Source organism: Talpa europaea (assembly GCF_964194135.1).
Source record: "Talpa europaea genome assembly, chromosome: 12".
Lineage (NCBI taxonomy): Eukaryota > Metazoa > Chordata > Mammalia > Eulipotyphla > Talpidae > Talpa > Talpa europaea.
The window spans coordinates 19,421,974-19,444,280 of NC_140079.1; the positions used below are offsets into that span (position 1 = coordinate 19,421,974).

At 39.1% G+C, this 22,307-nt stretch overlaps 1 protein-coding gene across 1 annotated transcript in view; it reads left to right on the top strand.

Annotated features, from left to right (window-relative positions):
- The window catches only part of CBL (Cbl proto-oncogene), a gene marked incomplete at its 3' end in the record, with an annotated part of 78,260 nt that overhangs the window by 10,768 nt on the left and 45,185 nt on the right, over nt 1-22,307 (top strand). Inside the window, exon 2 of the mRNA XM_084251367.1 lies at nt 9,048-9,295. Coding sequence (XP_084107493.1) covers nt 9,048-9,295 — 248 coding nt within the window. The remainder of the gene's footprint in view (nt 1-9,047; nt 9,296-22,307) is intronic.

Below are 22,307 nucleotides of genomic sequence, written 5' to 3' on the forward strand. Positions count from 1 at the left end.
TTGATTTAAAAATGTACTGATCCCTAGTTACTTTAGGTGCAAATTAGCACCTTTCCATAGTCACGCTTTTATTGAGCATAAACTATATGGCTGGTGCTGGGGAGTTTCAGATGCAACGTTCACACTTATGTGTCACAGAAGGTATAAAGGGCTCTGGGAACCATTTGTGGGGATCACTTGGCAAAACTTTACTTAATACTTGAGGAAACAGGAAAGGAGATTGGGAATGAGGAGGAACTTTACACCAAACTGTGGAGCTATCCTTCCTCATTTACAGTTGTATCTGACATCCAGAAATGCTAAAACCATTTAATCTCTAGTTGATGTTAGTGTTGAACTATTTGAAGTTTGCGCTACGTCTGGGTAGCAAAATCTTTTTGGTTTCTTTTTAAAAATAAAATCTATGTATAAAAATTGCATAGTTAAACTGTTAACACATTTAGGTCATTTAATTTCATACATAGTATGGGGATGTATTTTTTGCAGGTAATGTGATAATGAAAGTAATGAGATTGGTAGTTATCAATAGTTATAGGTATCATAGTGTCTTTAATAAATACTGTTGTGTGATACTCGAGAACTGTTTGGTAGTAAGTAAAATGTTAAGCCTCTTCAAGTTTCTGAGTTCATCAGTTTCTAAAACCTTAAAGATTTAAGGAAACTTTAGAAATCAGTTGATCTGACTTTACAGGGTCAGAAATTGAGTTCCAGAGAGATGAATACCTTGCCTGAGGTCACTTAGCTGGTTAATCCTATCACCAGCCTAGAACCCAACTCTGGATTCTTTTTTTTCTTTTAAACATTTATTTATTTATGCATACAAGGGCTGGGGTACAAGCCAGAGGTGCGGAGGGTGCAGAGACAGAGTGGAGAACAGAACAAGCAGATTGACGAAAGTACCCTGTTGAGGGGAGCAGCAGGTGAGCCAGGAGAGGTCTGCTGCGCTATGTGGGTTGCTCCCTGGCTGGTGGGGGATTGAACTCATGCTGCGGAGGCTGCGGACAGCTTCTCTGGTTGTGTTTTAACCCCTTGTGCCACCAGGGAGGCCCCCAACTCTGGATTCTTACTCTGTTGTCTTTTCTGCTGTATATTCCTCTTGTTCTTTTGAACAATATTGATTGTTTTAAAAAACTGTTATCAAATTTTATGGTTCAACAAACTGAATACTTGTTTTTGTGCTTATTCTAATCATGTTTTAACATATGGGGAAGTTTGAAATGAAAAGTGCTTCTATGGATAAGCTGAGGACTACAGAGGTAAAAATACTTGGTCATTCATAGTTCTGTGTAAAAGCTGCCTAATTTGAAATGCAGATTCCTTAGCTTAAAAAAAAAAAAGATGCCATGTTCAGAATAGAATTACATTTAGACACTACTCTCTGTAGCTTCTTTTCTCTTTTAAAAAATTTAGCAATTTTCAAGTGTAATTTTATTCTCTGTTGTAATTATATCACTTTCCAAATTTTCTATTGACCGTTGAGCTTTGGCAGAGCAAAGAGAGGAGTTAGGCTAGTGAGAAAGCTCTCGTGAATGGAGTACATGGCAACTGTACAAGGTACTTTTGGTTTCCCAGAGCTAAGCATTTTTTTTTTTCTCTATATATTGTTCTGAGTCGTGCTTTAAATGTACAGGCAGAAGTAAATAAAAGGCAGACATTTTTGCTGTTTTATACTTGGGAAGCAAAATAAATTGTCACATGGAGATAGACTAAGCGGGAAAATATTTTATCTTTCAAAAAATTTTTGGTGAATGTTTTTTAAGTTCAGGGTATACACATTTGTGCTCAAGGGGTTAACAATGACTGACAATTTAAAATTCCCTAAGGAATAAAGGCAAGTGGTTTGGCTTATGATGTTTGTTAACTGTTGACTTTAATTATTCACAGAGCCTTTTGGAACTCTTTTTCCAGAGGTTATAAATATTTAGGGCATTTCCTTTTTTCTTTCCAGAAGATTTTAATATCAAAAGAGTAGGTCTAGGGCCTCCCCGGTGGCGCAGCGGTTGAGCGCTGGGTTGCGAGGCTGCCTGCGGCCTCTGCGGCGCCGGTTCGATCCCCGGCTGCTCCCTGGCCACCGGAGGAGGATCCCACATGGTGCGCAGACCTCTCCTGCCACCCGCTGCTCCCCTCAGCAGTGTGCTTCAGTCCCTCTGCCTGCTCTGCTCCCCACTCTGGCTCTGGTGAATTCTCTCACCCTCCCGCGCTTCTGACTGTACCCAGCGCATGTATAAACAAAACAAACAAACAAATATAATAAATAAATAAAAACATGCCTCTAAAAAAAAAAAAAAAAAAAAAAAGAGTAGGTCTACCTGTATATTTTTTGTATGGTTTGTGTTAGTGTTGAAGATTTGAAATTGTTGGGGCCTCCCTGATGGTGCAAGGGGTTAAGCACTGCACAGTGAAGCAATCTTCAGCCTTTGCAGCAGGAGTTGATCCCCGGCCTGCCAGGGAGCAACCCACGTGGCGAAGCAGACCTCTCCTGTCTCGTCCGTTGCTCCCCTCAGCAGTGTATTTCAGTTAGTCTGCCTGTTCTGTTCCCCACTCTGTCTCTGGTGAATCCTCTCACCCCCCGCATCTCTGGCCTGTGCCTCAGCTCTTGTATGCATAAATAAATACATCTTAAAAAAAATATACTTGAAATTGTTAGTGGAGTGCTCATTCTCCTGGTGGTCATGTAATGAATCATCTCAAAAAGATCTGGAAAAAAACAGATATTTAATTTACAAATAATCTTTACAAGGTCACATTTGAAGGAGGGGCAAATAACATTTGTGGAAGGTACATGGCACTAGTTTGAAAATGCAAACATTGAGGGCCTCCCTGGTGGCTTATGGGTTAAGTCTCAGTGTTATCACCAGTACTGCCTGAGTTCCATCTCCAGCCAGGGAGTTAACCCACATAATGTCGCAGCAGACCTCTCCTGTTTGCCCACAGCTCCCCTTAGCAGTGTATTTCAGTTTGTTCACCTGTTCTGCTCTCCACTCTGTCTCTGCTGAATCTTCTCACCTCTCACACCTCTGGCCTACACCCCAGTTCTTCAACGCAAAAAAAAAAAAGCAAGCATTGACAATATCTTGGAGATGTTTTAAAAATCATTATCTTTTAAATCTGACATATTATGAGTTGTTCTATAATTCACTGTCATTAACACCATCTATTGGTTGCATATTATATAGGTTGGGCATTGTATGTAAGACCAGAGTGATTTTAGTTCTTTTGTTGTTGAAAGGAACTATACCTGTTCTTTTTCTAGAGGTATTAGACAAATATTAAAGGTAAATGTCCTGATTTCTTTGATGTTAATGCATTTACCTTTAAGTAGGGAGAATATAGGGATTGGTGTGTGTAGCCCTGAATATAAATGTCACTACTTTTATGGGGAGTGCTGCTTGGTTTTGATCTTTGAAGGGGTAGCTACTGTAGCTTTTTTTTTTTTTTTTTTTTTAAGATTTATTTATTTAGGGCCTCCCCTGGTGGCACAGTGGTTGAATGCTGGGCTGTGAAGCTGCCTGCAGCCTCTGCAGCACCGGTTCGATCCCCAGCTACCAGCGAGGGTCCCACATGGTGCGCAGACCTCTCCTGCCGCAACCGCTGCTCCCCTAGGCAGTGTATTTCATCAGTCTGCCTGTTCTGTTCCCCGCTCTGGCTCCGGTGAATCCTCTCACCCTCCCGAGCTTCTGACTGTACCACGTGCTTGTATAAATAAATAAATAAATCTTAAAAAAAAGATTTATTTATTTATACATACACGAACTGGGGTATGGGCCAGAGGTGTGTGTGTGGGGTGGGGGGTGTGTGAGAGGATTCACCAAAGACAGAGTAGGGAACAGAACAGGCAGACTAACTGAAATAACTGCTGAGGGGAGCAGCGGCCGAGGCAAGAGAGGTCTGCTGTGCCATGTGGGATGCTCTGGCTGACCGGGGATCGAACTCATGATGCGGAGGTTGCTGATAGCTTCACAGTGCTGTGCTTATCCCCTTACGCCCCCAGGGAGGCCTGATATTGTAGCTTTTGCCGATTACCGTATTTTTGGGTGACTTGCTATCTTCTCTCTATTCCTGGGTGCTATTTAGAGACCATACAGAATGGTGGTCGTCTTGATGGAGGCTAAAAGTAGGAAATTTAGGATAGAGGTGTTAAGACCAGAAACTGGAGATGGGGGTAAAATAATTAACATATTGAGCCAGTATAGAAATGAGAAGTCCTAAGGCCGACTGCCTGAGTATTAGACTGCTACAAACAGTATCTGGATGTGCAGACCAAGGTGGGGATATGGAGATGATTCCATTGTAGGGAATCACTGGTCCTTACAAGTCAACCTAGTCACATCCTAGACATAATTAATTTAACAGTAGATTCCAGTTCCACATAGGAATGAACCCTTCCCCAAAAGGACACTGTATCAGTACAATTTTTGCTCTGGTGACATGCAGCTCTTGTCCCAAGACTGCCCAACTGTGTCTATGCAGGTATCTCATTTAACAAACCTGTCCCTTGCAGGGGCAGTTCTCCTGCCCACCTGTGACTATGTAGGTGTTTCTTTCCACAACCCTTTTCCCTTTGCAAAGCAGCAGTAGCAGCTCTTTCTGTCTGATTGTGTCTGTGCAAGTGTCCTTTTTTCGTTTCCTTTTTTAATATAATAAACCTGCCTTTTTGGATATAACTAAACATCCCTGTCTCGTGGGGAAACTTGCTGTGTGCCAATGAAAGGGGAACTCAGGTGAAATTTTTCTCAGAGGTAACCCAAGGACCCCATTCACTGAACCCAGCACCTTCAAACTGACATTAGGAGGAATAATACCAGCTTTTGGTAGTCATCAAAGGGTGATGTGAGATCTCCCATTCTGTCTTCAATAGATAATTTCTGCCTACTCTGCAGATAACTTCAGTCAGGTCATATGGAAATATTTGGGAAGGGAAACTAACACGTTGCAGTGCCTAGTTTGTTGGAAACCACCTTTCATAAATGTTTTATTATGCGTTCGGTATTCCTTCTGTATTTGCAGATTAATAGGTCTGAGACTCAGAGGTTAAATAATATACTGAAGTAAATGAAGCAGTATTTGATGTAGTCTTGCCAAAATTAATTTTAAATGAAAACTTAAAAGCTTATAAAAGCTTATATTTTAGACTTCATCCTAATGTTGTCATCTTACTAGTTTCTTGCCTACTCCACTTTTGTCTTTTTTATCACTCACTCCACCCTGCCTTTTATACCCTTAGTCGCACTGACCTTTCTATTCCTCAAACAAATCCAAACCTGTTCCCACTTTAGTGCTATTGGCTTAGTTGTTCCTTCTGTTTGGGCAACTCTTCTGCTTATTCTGCAAGACCAGCTCCTTCCTGTAATTTCAACTCAGCCTAAATTCACCTCAGAGAAACTTTGCCTATTCACTATTCTAAAGTGTTCATCCAACATTTTCTTATTATATTACTCTATTTTAATTCTCAGTATAGAATTGGATGTTGATTACCTTTTTATTGTTTTTTTTTTTAATTGTCTGATTCATCGTAGTTTTAGGGATGTTGTCTTTTCCCTTCTTTGTCTCAGTGTCTGACATATCTGTTGAATAAATGGATATGTTGAGAAAAGTAAAAACTATCAGGTACAACGTTCTTTAACTTACTCCCTCCGTATCTGTGAATTTTTCTCTTTCTGAACCTGTCTCTACTCCCTTTCTTTCTGTTTTACAGGAAGAGGTATCCCTTCTCTGTGGCATGCTGTGCTCATTTTTCCCATTGTCTTGCTAGAAATTCAGCTTCATTTAGCTTTTTTCTCTTCTGTTCTTTCTCCATATAAAACTTGTTCAATTATCTGAAAATAAAAACCTTCAATCATATACTTCTTGTATTTTTTGCTGTATCTTCATTTCTTAGTCTATGTCAACCTCCCCTATCTCCCTCCATGGATTAACCTAGAAACCTATCTTTTTAGTATTTTAACTTAAATATATATTCCTTAAAAATATATTTTGAATTGTAGACAACTGTCTTAGAAATCAGGTATTGGAATATCACTTATAATTTGGGGACTGTGTTTGTTTTATTAATACGAGTTAGGATTCAGTTATCTTCTGAGGTAGATGGAGTCTTATTTTCTTGGCTTGTTCTTATTTGGCTTGAAACCCTTAATAGGATGTACAGCTTCCTAAAACACTTAAAATATTCATACATCAAATGCTTTTGTTGACTCAACTTGTCTTTATTTGCTAGGCTTATACAGGCCTATTTTTCAGAAGTTCAGGAAATGATGTATATAGAATAAAATAACTAGATTTAAAATTTAATATTGTCTTTCTCCTTGTTTGAAGAGTCAGTAAATGGGATTAATGGTCTGAATGATTATAATTTTGGGGGGAGGTTTCTGTCCTAAGGAAATAATCTGATCTATAGAAGAATAAAATGCCCAGAGTTGTTCATTACAGTAATACTTGTATAATAGTAAAGATTTGAAAACAATATAAATGTTAAAATTAAGTGGGAAGATAGTCAGATATATTATGGTATACCCATAGAATGGAATCATTTAGACCTCTCAAAAGAATTTTAGTGAGCTTTTGATGACACAAGAAAATAGATATTTTATTTTATTTTTTTTTAATTTTTTTTTTTAGGTTTTTTTTTATAGAGGCATGTTTTATTTATTTGTTTGTTTGTTTTGTTTATACAAGCACTGGGTACAGTCAGAAGCACGGGAGGGTGAGAGAATTCACCAGAGCCAGAGCGGGGAGCAGAGCAGGCAGAAGGACCGAAGTACACTGCTGAGGGGAGCAGCGGGCGGCAGGAGAGGTCTGCGCGCCATGTGGGACCCTCCTCCGGTGGCCGGGGAGCAGCTGGGGATCGAACCGGCACCACAGAGGCTGCGGGCAGCTTCGCAACCCAGCGCTCAACCGCTGCGCCACCGGGGAGGCCCGAAAATAGATATTTTAAAATGTGAAATAGAGTGAGATGTCAGATTAGGTTGTTTTGAATCAATATACTGCTGACAACTAGCTAGCTAAAAGACATTGAAGAGCTATAAAGATAGCAAGGAATTAGGAGGCCAACTTGTGGAAGATTGGGTTTTGAGAAGTGAGTGCTGATGTTTGAGACTTCCTTGATCATTGCTGATTCTAGAAGTGACAGCTGAGAGGCTGAATAGTTTTTAAAATACTCTAGGAGTCAAGAGAACAGGGAGAGCAAAAATTAAGAATCAGGACCTGCCAAGGTAGAGGATTCATAGAGTATTTAATGCTTTAATCTTAAAATACAGTGCTGAACTATTTTCAGGTTTCAAGCACTGACTTGGTTATACTGGTTCAGATTTCACCTGTAGTATTTGTTCCTTCTTGTTCCATTACAGAGAGATTGGCATTACTAATTTGGCGTTACTAATCACCAAATTAGTGATCTTATAATTTTCATTTTCCTGAATGATTAATGAAGTTGAGCACCATTTCATGTTCATTGATTATTTGGGTATCTTCTTTTGTGATATTCCTATTCAAGTCTTATGTTCATTTTTATATAAGTTTGTGCTAATTGATTTGTAGGTATTCTATATCTTTAGAGGTGATATCTTCTGGGTATTTGTATGTCTTGCAAATATCTTCTCAGATTCTATATATGTCCGCTTATTCTTTTTTGGTGTCTTGATTAAACAGTAGCTTTTGCTTTTAAAGTAGCAGAATTTAATATTTTTCTTTATGGTTAGTGCTTTTTATGGTTCTAATTTAAGAAATTTTTCTCTATTGTGGAGATAATTTTTTCAATCTTCTAAAGCTTTATAGATTTGCCTTTCATATTATCAATAACCCATCTAGTTTTTTTTGTGTGCGTGTTTCATTGTTTTGTGTAGTGTAAGGTGAGGGGTTAGTTGATTCTGCCCCCTTTCTCCTCCATATGATACTCAACAGTTAACAGATTTTAGAAAAATCTACTCCTTTGTGGTATGTGCTTATGTGTGGCTCTACTTCTAGACTTTTCTCTTATACTAGTTTGTCTCTCCCAGACACAGAAAAATCCATGTAAATGGAAAGTACAAACTAAGTTGGTAGGAATAAATAAGTTTTCACTCTAACATATAAAATAGACTGAACTAACCAGCTAAAAAACAGAGATTGTTAACATTCGATTTTAAAAATCTAGGTAGGGCCTCCCTGGTGGTGCAGCGGTTGAGCGCTGGGTTGCGAAGCTGCCCGCAGCCTCTGCAGCGCTGGTTCAATCCCCGGCTGCTCCCCGGCCACCGGAGGAGGGTCCCACATGGCGCGCAGACCTCTCCTGCCGCCCGCTGCTCCCCTCAGCAGTGTACTTCGGTCCTTCTGCCTGCTCTGCTCCCTGCTCTGGCTCTGGTGAATTCTCTCACCCTCCCGCGCTTCTGACTGTACCCAGTGCTTGTATAAATAAATAAAAATAAATCTTTAAAAAAAAAATCTAGGTATATGATCTTTAAAAGAGACCCATTTAAAACATAACAAATTGAAAGTAAAAGATGAGAGAAAGGATTGCCAGGCAAATTCTGAAAATCATGCATTGATATCTGAAGAAAAGGTGTTTGGGTTCTACTCCATGTTTTGCTGAATCTGAGGGCGTTCTGCTCTTATCCCCTAGTGGTTGTTAAAACTCCAACCCCTATACCAAAATTTACCTCCTAGAGCAGCCATGTTCTTTATTTCTGTCCCTGAGCATTCATTCTCTTTATTCTATTGTGGGGTGAGCCATGCATTTAAAAGGAACTTGCCGTGTTTCATTTAGCCTTTTTAAGGCATTTGTGTGATGTCCACTCTACACCAGTTATTTAGTATACTAAGTGTTGTTTGAACCATTATGGTTATAAGAACCCACCCGCCTAGGGGAACCACTAAAAAAGTAGAATGATTGCTTGTGGACATGGGAGTTATGGATCATTTCTTATATTCTATGCATTTTTAATATCATTAAAATTTTTCATTTAATAATATTAAATATCTGCAAAAGAGCACATATTTTATATATATTTTTAAATTAAAAAAAGAAAATTGTCCTTAAGATCCTCCAAGTAATAGTCCTTCTTTTCCATTTGTTGCAGGTGGTGCGGTTGTGTCAGAACCCAAAGCTGGCGCTAAAGAATAGCCCACCTTATATCTTAGACCTGCTGCCAGATACCTACCAGCATCTCCGTACTATCTTGTCAAGATATGAGGGGAAGATGGAGACACTTGGAGAAAATGAGTATTTTAGGGTGTTCATGGAGAATTTGATGAAGAAAACTAAGCAGACCATAAGCCTCTTCAAGGAAGGGAAAGAAAGAATGTATGAGGAGAATTCTCAGCCTAGGTAATGGAGAATACTACACGAATATTTATTCAGGCCTGAATGGGTAACACATTGAAGTAGTTGAGTTGGTTTTAATTTTATGTCAACAAGAATATAAAGTTGACGTTTGAATTAAAGGTGTGTTTTATGTAAAAGGTTGCCTTGGAGGATTTTGAACAATCCTAAATTTGATAGTTTATCTCTGAAAAATCAGTTACTTATAATGATGAGGTTGAATTGGAGGCAATAAATAGGTACTTTAAAGACCTGAAGATCTTGAAAGTTCGTGATTAGGTGAGTTGGAAAGAAAGAGGTTGGGGTTAAGCTGATCTTGGCAATAAATAAGAGGTCAGATTTTGTCAGGTGAGTTGTAAGTATGGGATGATAGTGCAAAGCTTAAGCCAATAGTTTAGATAACTTTTTAATAAAACAAAGTGAAATGACATTTCTTTATAGGTAAAGCGACTTTTCAGATAGACTAGGTATTTGCAAATATAGTTAATTCAGTAAGTATTTCAGGGGCCACTATATTTTCTTTTGTACTTTTTAAATATTGAAAACTCGTTTCGCTATCCTGTATGTTGTTAGCTTGGTTATTGTAATTATATCCTGGGAGAGAAGTAGGTTGATTTTATGTGTGTGCAGTTGTATTTGAGTTTGTCTAGTTGGAAATAAATATTAACTCACTTAGAACAAAAAATAAAATGCAAATTCCACTGGAATTTTTTTTTTTTTAAGATTTATTTATTTATGCATGCAAGAGCTGGGGTGCAGGTCAGAGGTGTAGGGATTGAGAGAATTCAACAGAGACAGAGTGGGGAGCAGAACAGGCAGACTGAAATATACTGCTGATGGGAGCAGCAGGTGAGGGCGAGTCAGGAGAGGTCTGCTGCGCCATATGGGTCGCTCCTGGGCAGGCCGGGGGATTGAACTCGTGCTGCAGTGGCTGTGGATAGCTTCAGAGGTTGGTCTTAACCCCTTGTGCCACCAGGGAGGCCCTGGAATTTTTTTTTTTTAAGATTTATTTGTTTATGCTTTTTTTTTTAAGATTTATTTGTTTATGCGTACAAGAGCTGGGGTGCAGGCCAGAGGTGTGTGTGTGTGTGTTGGGGGTGGTGGTGAGAGAATTCATCAGAGAGAGTGGGAAGCAGAACAGGCTGATTGAAATGCACTGCTGAGGAGAGAAGTGGGCAAGATAGGAGAGGTCTGCTGCACCATGTTGGTCAGCTCCCTGACCAGGGATTGAACTCATTCTTCAGTGGCTGCAGTTAGCTTCATAGTGCTGAGGCTTAACCTCTTGTGCCACCAGAGAGGCACCTCCTCTGGAACTTTTTAGTGCATAAATTATTCTCAAGGAATGACTTAAATTAGGAGGGACAGTAATTTTTCAGTCTGTTATGTTAGCCTGTATGACTCTAGCAGTAACTTACTAAACGGTATCCTAGTAATCTCTACTCTTTTGACTCTATTGGTTTAGATTCTGGGGAACCTCATATCTGAAAATTTTATCCACATCATTTTTCATATTTACTGTGACGTATATTGCTCAGGTTTGGTTCAGAGTTTCAATTATTTTTCTTGAAAAGATTACTGGTGAAACCTTTGTAACTATTGATAGATGTAACATTTGTAACTTTTATTTCATATGAAAGTGAATTTTACTCTTAAAAATATTTAAGCTTCATGATTTTTGTTAACATAAAACCTTGACTATATGGACCCTAGCTATCTAGTCATTTTGTATTTCTAGCTAAGGTTTTTTTTTTTTTTTGGTTGTTTGTTTGTTATTTTGCGGGACCCTTGCCGGCCGGCCACGGGGGAATGAACCAGCTCTGCAGAGGCTGCGGGCAGCCTCGTAGCCCAGCGTTCAACCGCTGTACCACCAGGGGAGGCCCTCTAGCTAAGTTTTAAAAAACTATTTTATTAGGTACCAAAACAGTAAAATTACTTACAACCTTATAATGAATTAGATTCTGGATAATTCTAGGAAGTAAAAAGATTAAATCTTTCAGTTATGATGTAATGGGATAAACATTTTAATAGAGATATCCACAAAGTGTTGTGTGAACACAGTTTTGCTTAGTGGCATCAGGAAGGTGGCACAGAGGAAGTGTTATTTGAGCTAGATTTTGCAAGGGTAAGTAGGAAATTTCTAGACAGAAGTGAAGAAAAGGCCTTTAACATAGTGGCATGAAAATGCATGCTCTATATATTTAAGGAACATGAACAGTCTGGTTTGGTTAGAATTGGGAGATATAGATAAGCTGGAAATACAGGTTGGAGTCAGACTGTAAAGAGCTGTTTTTTGACCTCTAGACTTTCTCCCATAGATAATAGGCTGCCATAGATAAGTTGTTTTAGGTCATTTTTATAGTGAAATAAAAATTATAGATTTTCTGGTCTTCTTAGATCTTGCTGAGCATTAATTTTTTTGTGCAACTCTTAGTTCATCACCATAGGCTGTGTAGTGTACTGGTTGAGAGGATGCACTTTGAAGTCAGCTGCCTGAGTTTGAATATTAACGTTGCCACTTAGTTTCCCCATCTATAAAATGAGATAATAATACTTTCTCTGTAGGATTTTGGGGCATTATTAAATGAGTAAATTTTCAGTTACTTCCAACAGTGAATGACACATCAAAGGAGTTGACTGGGTTAGCTCTTTTTATCTTAAACCATCATTTTCATTACTGTAAACATAGATTATTATGTCAGACTATGTATCAGGTATATTGTCGGGACCATTTTGCCTTACAGATGGCTTTATACTATGCTTACAGGTTCTTTAGCGTTTGCTTTCTTTCTTTCTTTCTTTTTAAAGATCTATTTATGCATGCAAGAACTGGGGTACAGGCCAGAGGTATGGGGGGGTTGAGAGGATTCACCAGAGACAGAGCGGGGAGCAGAACAGGCAGATCTACTGAAATACACTGCTGAGGGGAGCAGCAGGTAAGTCAGGAGAGGTCTGCTGCGCCATGTGAGCTGCTCCCTGGGCAGGGATCGAACTCGTGCTGCAGTGGCTGCAGACAGCTTCATAGGTTGTGTCCTAAACCCTTGCACCACCAGTGAGGCCCTGCCTTTACTTTCTTATTTCTTTTTTTCTGTTTTTCTTCTTTTGTCTTTTTTTAAACCTTACTGTCAGAATGTCTGTATCAATTTTAGTCCCCCTAACATGAAACTTTTTTTTTTTTTATAGAGGCATGTTTATTTCTTTATTTATTTGTTTTGTTTGTTTGTTCTGTTTACACATGCACTGGGTACAGTCAGAAGCGCGGGAGGGTGAGAGAATTTACCAGAGCCAGAGCGGGGAGCAGAACAGGCAGAAGGACCGAAGTACACTGCTGAGGGGAGCAGCGGGCGGCAGGAGAGGTCTGCGCGCCATGTGGGACCCTCCTCAGGTGGCCGGGGAGCAGCCGGGGATCGAACTGGCGCCTCAGAGGCCGCGGGCAGCTTCGCTGCGCCACCGGGGAGGCCCCCTAACATGAAACTTTTAATCCACTCTGGACTTTGAATCCATATAACAACTTTGTACAAATTACATGTAAAATGAGAGTAAATAGGGCCTCCCCGGTGGCACAGCGGTTGAGCGCTGGGTTGCGAAGCTGCCCGCAGCCTCTGCAGCGCCGGTTCAATCCCCGGCTGCTTCCCAGCCACCGGAGGAGGGTCCCACATGGCACGCAGACCTCTCCTGCCGCCCGCTGCTCCCCTCAGCAGTGTACTTCGGTCCTTCTGCCTGCTCTGCTCCCTGCTCTGGCTCTGGTGAATTCTGTCACCCTCCCACGCTTCTGACTGTACCCAGTGCTTGTATAAATCAATCAATCAATCAATCTTAAAAAAAATAAAATGAGAGTAAATACACTTAAGGTGAGAACTGGCTTTCCTATATAATCTTTGTGATCTGTATTTTTGTTGTTTAGATACTTTTTGTCTTCTTCAGTATTTAAATAAAATAAAGATATAATTCACATGTCATAAAATTCATCCTTTTACAGTATGTAATTCAGCTGATTTTAGTGTGTTCACAGAGTCTGCTACCATCACTGCTATCTAACCCGGAAATGTTTCCATCACCCCAGAAAGAAACACTGTACTCATTCATGGTCACTCCCCACTCCTGCCCTCCAACCCTTGACCATCTTTAATATATACTTTCTTTCTCTGTTGATTTTCCTGTTATAGACATTTCAGATAAATGGAATCATAACATGTGGCCTTTTATGTCTGCCTTCTTTCATTTAGCTTGTTTCACAATTCATTCATGTTATGACATGGATCAATCCATTTTTTTTTAAAGATTTATTTATACAAGAACTGGGGTACAGTCAGAGGCACGGGAGAGTGAGAGAATTCACCAGAGACAGAGCAGGGAGCAGAACAGCAGACAGATTGAAGACACTGCTGAGGGGAGCAGCGGGCGAGGCAGGAGAGGTCTGCTGTGCCATGTGGGTTCCTCCCTGGCCGGCCGGGAATCGAACCTGTGCTGCAGAGGCTACAGACAGCTTCACAGTGCGGCGTTCAACCTGCTGCGCCACCGGGGAGGCCCAATATATCATTTCTTTTTATGGCTAAATGATAACTAAGTTGTACGCATGTACTACATTTTGATCTTGGACATTTGAGTTTTTGCTGCTTTGACTTATGAATAATGCTGCTGTGAACATTTGGGTACAAGTTTTTGTGTGGCTAGATGTTTTCAGTTCTTTCTGGTTATATACCTAGGAGTAGAATTGTTGAGTCATACGGTAATTCTATGTTAAGTTTTTGATGAACCACCAAACTATTTTATGTAGCAGCTGTACCATTTTACATTCCTCCAGCAACACATGAAGGTTCCAGTTGCTCAACAACTCCTGGTTTTTGATTATCGCCATCCTTCTGGGTATAAATTAGATATCTCATTGTGGTTGAGATTTTCATTTACCCTAATGAGTAATAATGTGAGCATCTTTTCACGTGTTTATTGGCTGGTTGTGTATCTTATTTGAGAATGTGTATTCAAATCCTGTTCCCATTTTTGAACTGGGTTATCTTTTGTTGAGTTGTAAGAATTCTTTACATATTCTAGATACCACCAGATGCTTATTATATACTGGTTTACAAAGCTTTACTTCCATTCTGTGGGTCTTCTTTTTACTTTCTTGAGAATATAATTTGAAACACCAAAGGTTTTTCACTTGATGAAGTCCAGTATTTTTCCCTTTGGTTAACTTGTGCTTTTGTTGGTCTGTTTGTTTTGTTACTTATGCTTTTGATGTCACAGCTCAGAAACCATTGCCTAATCCAAGGTCCTGAAGACTATGCCTATGATCATTTTGAGTTAATTTCTGTATGTGCTGTGAAGTAAGGGTCCCATATCATTCTTTTGCATGTGGATATCCTTTTGTGCCAGCACCATTTGTTGAAAAGACCATTCTTTCAGTTTTTTTTTTTTTTGAGGCATGTTTTATTTATTCATTTATTTGTTTGTTTGTTTTGTTTATACATGCACTGGGTACAGTCAGAAGCGCGGGAGGGTGAGAGAATTCACCAGAGCCAGAGCGGGAAGCAGAGCAGGCAGAAGGACCGGAGTACACTGCTGAGGGGAGCAGCGGGCGGCAGGAGAGGTCTGCGTGCCATGTGGGACCCTCCTCCGGTGGCCGGGGAGCAGCCGGGGATCGAACCGGCGCCGCAGAGGCCGCGGGCAGCTTTACAACCCAGCGCTCAACCACTGCGCCACTGGGGAGGCCCCAAAAGACCATTCTTTACCCCTATTTGTCTTGTTGCTCCTGTCAAGAGTCAGTTGACCAAATGTGTGAGGGTTCATTGTCTGTTCCATTGGTCTGCTATGTTTTATCTTTATGTCAGTACCAGGTGTGGTAATTTTGTAAACTACAGTAATCAAAGTAAAACTTTTCTTTCTTTTAAAAAAAAATCATTTTCTGCTTTTCTTTTTCAAGATTGTTTTGGCTATCTTGAAAGATCCCTTGAGATTCTTTCCGAATTTTAGGATCAGCTTGTCAATTTCTGCAAAGAGAACAGCTGGCGTTTTAATAGAAATTACATTGGCCCTGTGGACCAATTGGGGGAGTCTTGCCAGCTTTAACAATACTGTTTCTTCCAGTTGGTAAACATGGGATATTTCTCCATTTGATTCTTTAATTTCTTTCAGCAGTGTTTGTAGTTTTCAGTGTCTTTCGTTTAAAGACGTGGCTAAATTTGTTCTGAAGTTATTTTATACTTTCTGCTGTATTACAAATGGAATTGTTTTCTTGATTTAATTTTGGGTACTTTGTTGTTGGTGTATAGAATATAGTTGATTTTTTTTAATCTTTGCACAACTCACTTGATTTTCAATAAACAAGATTATGTCATGTGCAGGTAAAGAATTTGCATATTCCTTTCCCTTGTGGATGCCCTTCCTTCCTTTCTTACTTCCTTCCTTCCCTCCCTCCTTCCTCCCTCCCTCCCTTCCTCCCTCCCCCCTCCCCTGCCCATCCCTCTGTCTCATATCTCTTAAGTTAAATAGAATCTAACTTGAGTGGAAGTGGTGAGAGGCATTGTAGTCTTGTCCCTGATACGAGGAGGAAAGCTTTCAATTTTTAACCACTGAGGATATTACTGTGGTATTTTTCAATGCCCTTTATTGGTTTGAGAAAATTTCCTTGTATTTTTTGTTAGTTCAAAGTTGGTTTTGTTTTGTTTTGTTTTTTAATAGCACAAAGTGGTATTGAGTGACCTTCTATGCATTGTTCCTGGTTTTTCTTTTTGGGAAAGAGAAGTTTGCAGTCTCAGAATTCTAGAAAAAATGCATATCTTAAGTTACACTAAAGGCAAGAATACAGATAAGCCTCAGGAATAACTGAAAATGCTGCCAGGACTCCATCTGCATTATTTCGATGCAGATTAATGTTTGAATTGCAGGAAAATTTGGCCTCTCCTACACCCAAGATTTACATCTTAAGGGTTCCCACTATAGCAGAATGCTTTCCACTGTAGTTTCTGTTTTGACTTTGACTTGATAGAGGCCAATTGATTATCCTTACACTAATCAACTCTGTATAAAAAGCTAAGTGCTATGATTACCCCAGCATCAAGGGTTACTCACCTCTGGATGAACTAGCTGTGGCTTGGAGAAAATGTCTGTCCCTCCATCGCTATGTGCATGAGGGAATTTGTTCCCGTTCTCATGGAATTTAATCCCAGGAGAAACCAATTTCTTAAATATCTTTGAAGTGTACATATGTGTATCTATCTGTATATCACATAGTTGGTTCTTGACTTAATTTAGAGGATACTAGGTGAATTCAGTTGTCTAAAGATGATTTTGCCCTCATTTTTCTTAGACTTTATAAAAAATGTCTTAAAACCATAAACTGCTTCCTTGTCTTTGATCTTTAACTCTGTCTTTTTGCACCTGTTTTCCTTCCAGCACAGGATGTTAACAGTAGAAGCTAAATGGGATTACATAGTGTAGTTAATTTTAAAATGTCACTGTCTTACTGTGTCCACTTTGGAAATATGATTAAACTTTTCAATTGTAACTATATTGCCTTTTTAGAGGTAGTTAGTTATAAGCTGAAATGATCAAGCTTGGTTTTGTTGTATCCAGCTAGGGATAATTTAAAAGCAAGAAAAAGCTCATGTGTGTAATCACTCAGTAAAGAAAGCAGTAGCATTGAATACTTTCTGTATGGTAGGTAGCATCGAATACTTTCTGTGAATTGGATAGATCTCTTCTTTCATGAAACTTCACAAACTTATGTTTTTCTCCATTACTTTAAAAAAACATAACTTCTAAACTAGTGGTCTGTTGGTTATCACCTTCTAGTGAAGCAGTGGTTTCTCACCAACTAGACAGAAGTGTTAAAGCTTATAGTTTTTCCTGAGTTCTCTGAAAGTAAGTTCCAGTAAATGTACAAATCCTATTGCTACGTAATGGCAGCTTAGACCTTTGTGTTGTGAGTTGGGGCTTAGAAAAAGTTCTCACTTAGGTTAGGAGTGCCTTTCTTAACAATTGGGAGAGGGGCCTGAACGATTGGGAAAGGAACAACACCATTCTCTGGTCTTTTTGGCCACGAGAGAGATGATAATTTGAATCAAAGTCGTGTTAGTAGAGATGGAAAGAAGGGGTGAGTACTTGGTATGTTTTAAAGTCATGTGATTTGCTAATAGATTGGTTTCTGGTTTGAATAACTGGATAGGTGATCCAATGCAAAGCCACAGAAGAGAATTAAACAGGGGAAGAACTTAATCTAATTTTTATTTTAAAAAGACAGTATTAGTTACAGTGTGGAAAATGGATTGGGCTGTGGCAGCAAAGACAAGAAATACAGAGGTAGATTACAAGGTTCTTCTTATAGGCCGGATGACTAGGGAAGAGCAGGTTGAAAGCAAAATAGCAGAGAGGTGATAGACTAAAGCTGGATAAATAAGAATTGCTGGTGGACTGGACGAAAGGAAGGTGGAAAAAGATGACAGGGAAGAATCAAGGGTAACTTATAGGCTGCTACAAATGGCGGCAGCATTTACTAAAATGGAGAATTCAGAAAAATAGATGCAGTGAGAACTAAGTTGAGAGTGAGGGGAAGCAAGAGTTCCATTTTAGACACATTTAGTTTGAGACATTTTTATGAGCCATTTAAGGCAATATGTCAAGCAGGCAACTGACTGTATTAAAGTTTAGAGTTCAGAGAGAAAGTTCTAGAGTGAAGAAATTGGTGGTATTCAGCATAGTATTTAAAGCCATCACCGTAAACAGAATCATATAGGGGGAGAGAGGTCACCAGATTTGGGAATTCAGAAGTCGGCACTGCTGAGGGGGAAAGAAAGGAGAGACTGGATTTCAATAGCCAAAAAGAAAGTTTTGAAAAATGAAAACAAAAAACTCTCTAAATAGAAAATTGGCAAAGGAAATGATTAATGCACAAAAGAAGAAACATAAAAGGCCAAATATGAATACTGAGAGAACAATCCAGTTTGCTAGTCATAAAACAATTTTCTTTTGGCCTGCAAAATTGGCAGAAATTGGAAAGTCTATTTATAATAAGTGTTTCAAGGGAGGGTACAGTACTAATACCTGGTTGTGGTAGGAATAAAATTGTTGAGTGCCCCCTCTCCCCCTTTTTTTTGAGCCTTTTATCCTTATAAGATTTTGTAACATCTTATTCTTGGTCACTTGGAAAATATTGGTTTACTACTTTTCAAGTGTTGACAAATCCTTACACAATCGTATTCATTAATTAAATTTCATTAGAAAGGCTTCACCGGGAAGCTATTTAAGCTCATTATGGTGGATAGAAGTTTCCAAAAAATCAAATTTTTGCTTAATAGCTTGTGTTTATTACTATCAACAGAAACTATCAGTTGATTATTTCCTCAAAGTGGCAGGTCACTTCATTCATTTTGGAGAAACTGCCAAATACCCAAAGTTGAGTAATATGCTTTGTTTATTAGTCATTCTTATAGTAAAAAAGATGTTCCATGCCGTATATGAAAATCCACAGCCAACACCATACTTAATGATGAAAGACTGAAAGCTTTCCTTCTAATATTAGGAATGACTGTTGCCATTTCTATTCATATTAGGTAGCCAAAACTATCTTGAATAAGAAGATCAGTGTTGGAGGACTCACGCTTCCTGATTTCAAAGCTTTACTTTGATTACTGTAGTTTATAGACTTATAGTAAACAAGATGGTGTGGTACTGACATTAAGAGATATATAACCCAGTGGAATAGAATAGAGATAAGCCTTCATATTTGGGGTCACTTGACTTGACACTGGTAACAAGACAATTCCATGGGGGAAAAGAATGGTCTATATAACAAATAGTGCTGACACAAAAGGATATCCACATGTCAAGGAATGATTTTTGAATTCATACCTCTCATCCCCTATAGAAATTAACTCAAAATCATCAAAAACATAAATTTAAAAACTAAAATACAAAACTCCTAATTAAAAATCTTTATTATCTTGGCTTAAGGCAGTGATTTCTTGAGGATGACACCAAAAATATAGACAAAGAAAAAAAGTCAACTGAACTTCTTGAAAATAAAAAACTTTATGCATTGAAGATCATCAGAGAGGGAAGAGACCATAAATAGGGAGAAACTGCTTGCAAATGATATATATGAAAAGGGATAATCACAGAAAACCTAAATAAGGGCCTAGGAAAAAGACTAATTATAATAAATAAAAATCAAAATAAGCAACTATAAACCAGAGACACACTGCGGGGGAGCGGGGTGGGGAGGGAGTAGGATTAAAACAAGGGGGGTGGGGTGGGAATTGTATGGGAATTATAACCAAGATGAAAATGCATATATTGTGCAAAAATGAAAATGATGTAAAAAATAAAAAAAAAAGAGGGCCTCCCTGGTGGTGCAGGCAGTTGAGTGCTGCACTGTGAAGCTGTTTGCAGCCTCTGCAGTGTGGGTTTGATCCCTGCTGCCTGGCCAGTGGGAGAGCCAGAATCCCACGTGGCACAGCAGACCTCTCCTGTCTCACCCGCTGCTCCCCTCAACACTGTGTTTCGTCAGTCTGCCTGTTCTGTTCCCCACTCTGTCTCTGGTGAAACCTCTCACCCTCCCGTGCATCTGGCCTGTACCCCAGTACTTGTATAAATAAAATAAATCTTAAACAAAAAAATTAAATTAAAAAAAGATTGATAGGTCTGAGGATCTACTGTAAAACATGGTAACTAGTCGATAACACTGTATTGTACATTTAAAATTGCTAAAAGAGCAGAAATTAAATGTTCTCACCAAAAAAAAGGCAATAATAAATGCTGGGCTGAAGAACCCCTAAAAAAAAAAAAGAAAAAAAAAAGGAATAATCAGAAAACAGAAAGAAATCTTGCAGTTCAGTAGCAAAATAAAAGCGCAATTAAAAAATGAGTGAAAGCTATAAGTAGACATTTCTCCAAAGAAGATTTACAGTTGTCCACTAAACACAAAAAAGATACCCAGCATCATTAGTCATTAGGGCAATGCTAATCTAAAACACAATGAGATACTACTTCATGCCCATTAGGATAGCTGTTTTCAAAAAAGGGAAAATAACAAATGTTAACAAAAGTGTGGAGACATTGGAACCCTCATGCATTGCTGGTGTTGATTTAAAATGGTAACAGCTATGGTAGTTCCTCAAAAAGTTAAACATAGAATTTTACAATATGATCTTTTACCCAAAGAATCGAAAGCAGGGACTTGAACAGATATTTGTATAACCATGGTTCAGAGCATTGCTAAAGGTAGAAACAATCCAAGTGCTCCTCAACAGAAGAATAGCCGAACAGTGGATAAGCAGAAAAGATGGTATAGGCATAACAGCATGTTAACCAGCTATAAAAAAGAATGAAGTTCTCATATATGTTGTAGTGTGGCCAAACCTTAAAAACATGCTAAGTGAAATAAGTCAGACAAAAAAGGACAAATACCGTATGATCCCCCTTACATGAGATATCGATATTTAGAATAGGGAAATTTATACAAACAGAAAGTAGAATAGAGGGTACTATGGACTGGGTGGAGTGACATAGGTAATTTCTGCTTATATTTCTGTTTTGAATAATGAAAAAAAATTAGAAATAGTTGTTGGAGATGGTATTATGTATATTTTTATTGCTGTTTAATTGTACACTTAAAAATGGTTGTAGTGGTTTACCAAAAGAAATGTTCCGTTAAAAAAAGCAACTACTTTATCTAGCAATTTAAACATTGCACAAGTGCTTTTCCTGAGAGTAACCATCATTGCAGCAGAAGTGCTTTTTGAGTACTTCTCATTTTGTCATGTAGAATGTTAAACATGTCCTCGGTAGTCAAGATTTCATGAAACTAATGCGCTTTCCTTTTTCATTAAGGGCATTCCTCAAATGCAATTAGCAATTTTTGGTTTGTTTTTACTGTAAGTTGTAGTGAAGAATACAGTGGACTACATGTTCAGTTCAGTGCTGCTGTCTAGACTCACGCTAAGCTGTCTCATTCATTGTCGTGTGCCATTAACACAGTGGGAAAGCCTAATCATGAGGTGTCTTAGTATTATTACGGAAATAATTTTAACAGTGTGGACCCTTTGAAGGGATCCCTTTTGAAGGATCCCCAGGAACTATATAGTACACTTTGAGAACTGCTGTATTGATGTATACATATTTTATTTTTTTTTTTTTTTTTTTTTTTTTTTTTTAATTTTTTTTTTTTCTTTTTTTTTTTTTTATAGAGGCATGTTTTATTTATTTATTTGTTTGTTCGTCTGTTTCGTTTATACATGCACTGGGTACAGTCAGAAGCGCGGGAGGGTGAGAGAATTCACCAGAGCCAGAGCAGGGAGCAGAGCAGGCAGAAGGACCGAAGTACACTGCTGAGGGGAGCAGCGGGCGGCAGGAGAGGTCTGCGCACCATGTGGGACCCTCCTCTGGTGGCCGGGGAGCAGCCGGGAATTGAACCGGCGCTGCAGAGGCTGCGGGCAGCTTCGCAACCCAGCGCTCAACCGCTGCGCCACCGGGGAGGCCCTGTATACATATTTTAATGCTATAACCACATTATAGGGAATTGAAAAAGTAGTGAAAGTTGAAAGAGTGAATAATGCTGCTGTCATTTTGGTGCAGTTCCTCCTAGTCTCTTTAAGAGTAGGCGTTTCATGATATTAAACTGTTCTTATTCTACTTTAAAATTCGGGAGTAGGGCCTCCCTGGTGGCGCAGGCGGTTGAGAGCTGCACTGTGAAGCTGTCTGCAGCCTCTGCAGCATGGGTTTGATCCTAGCCGGCCAGCGAGAATCCCACATGGCGAAGCAGACCTCTCCTGTCTCGCCCGCTGCTCCCCTCAGCAGTGTATTTCGTCAGTTGGCCTGTTCTGTTCCCCGCTCTGTCTCTGGTGAATCCTCTCACCCTCCCATGCATCTGGCCTGTACCCCAGTTCTTGTATAAAAAGAAATAAATCTTTAAAAAAAAATTCTGGAGTAAGGCAGGCTAACTAATCTCATCTCTTTAGGGATTGAATCATTCGACATTACAGTGAACAGAGTTTCAAGTCTATTAAGCCAGTTTTAATGTGGA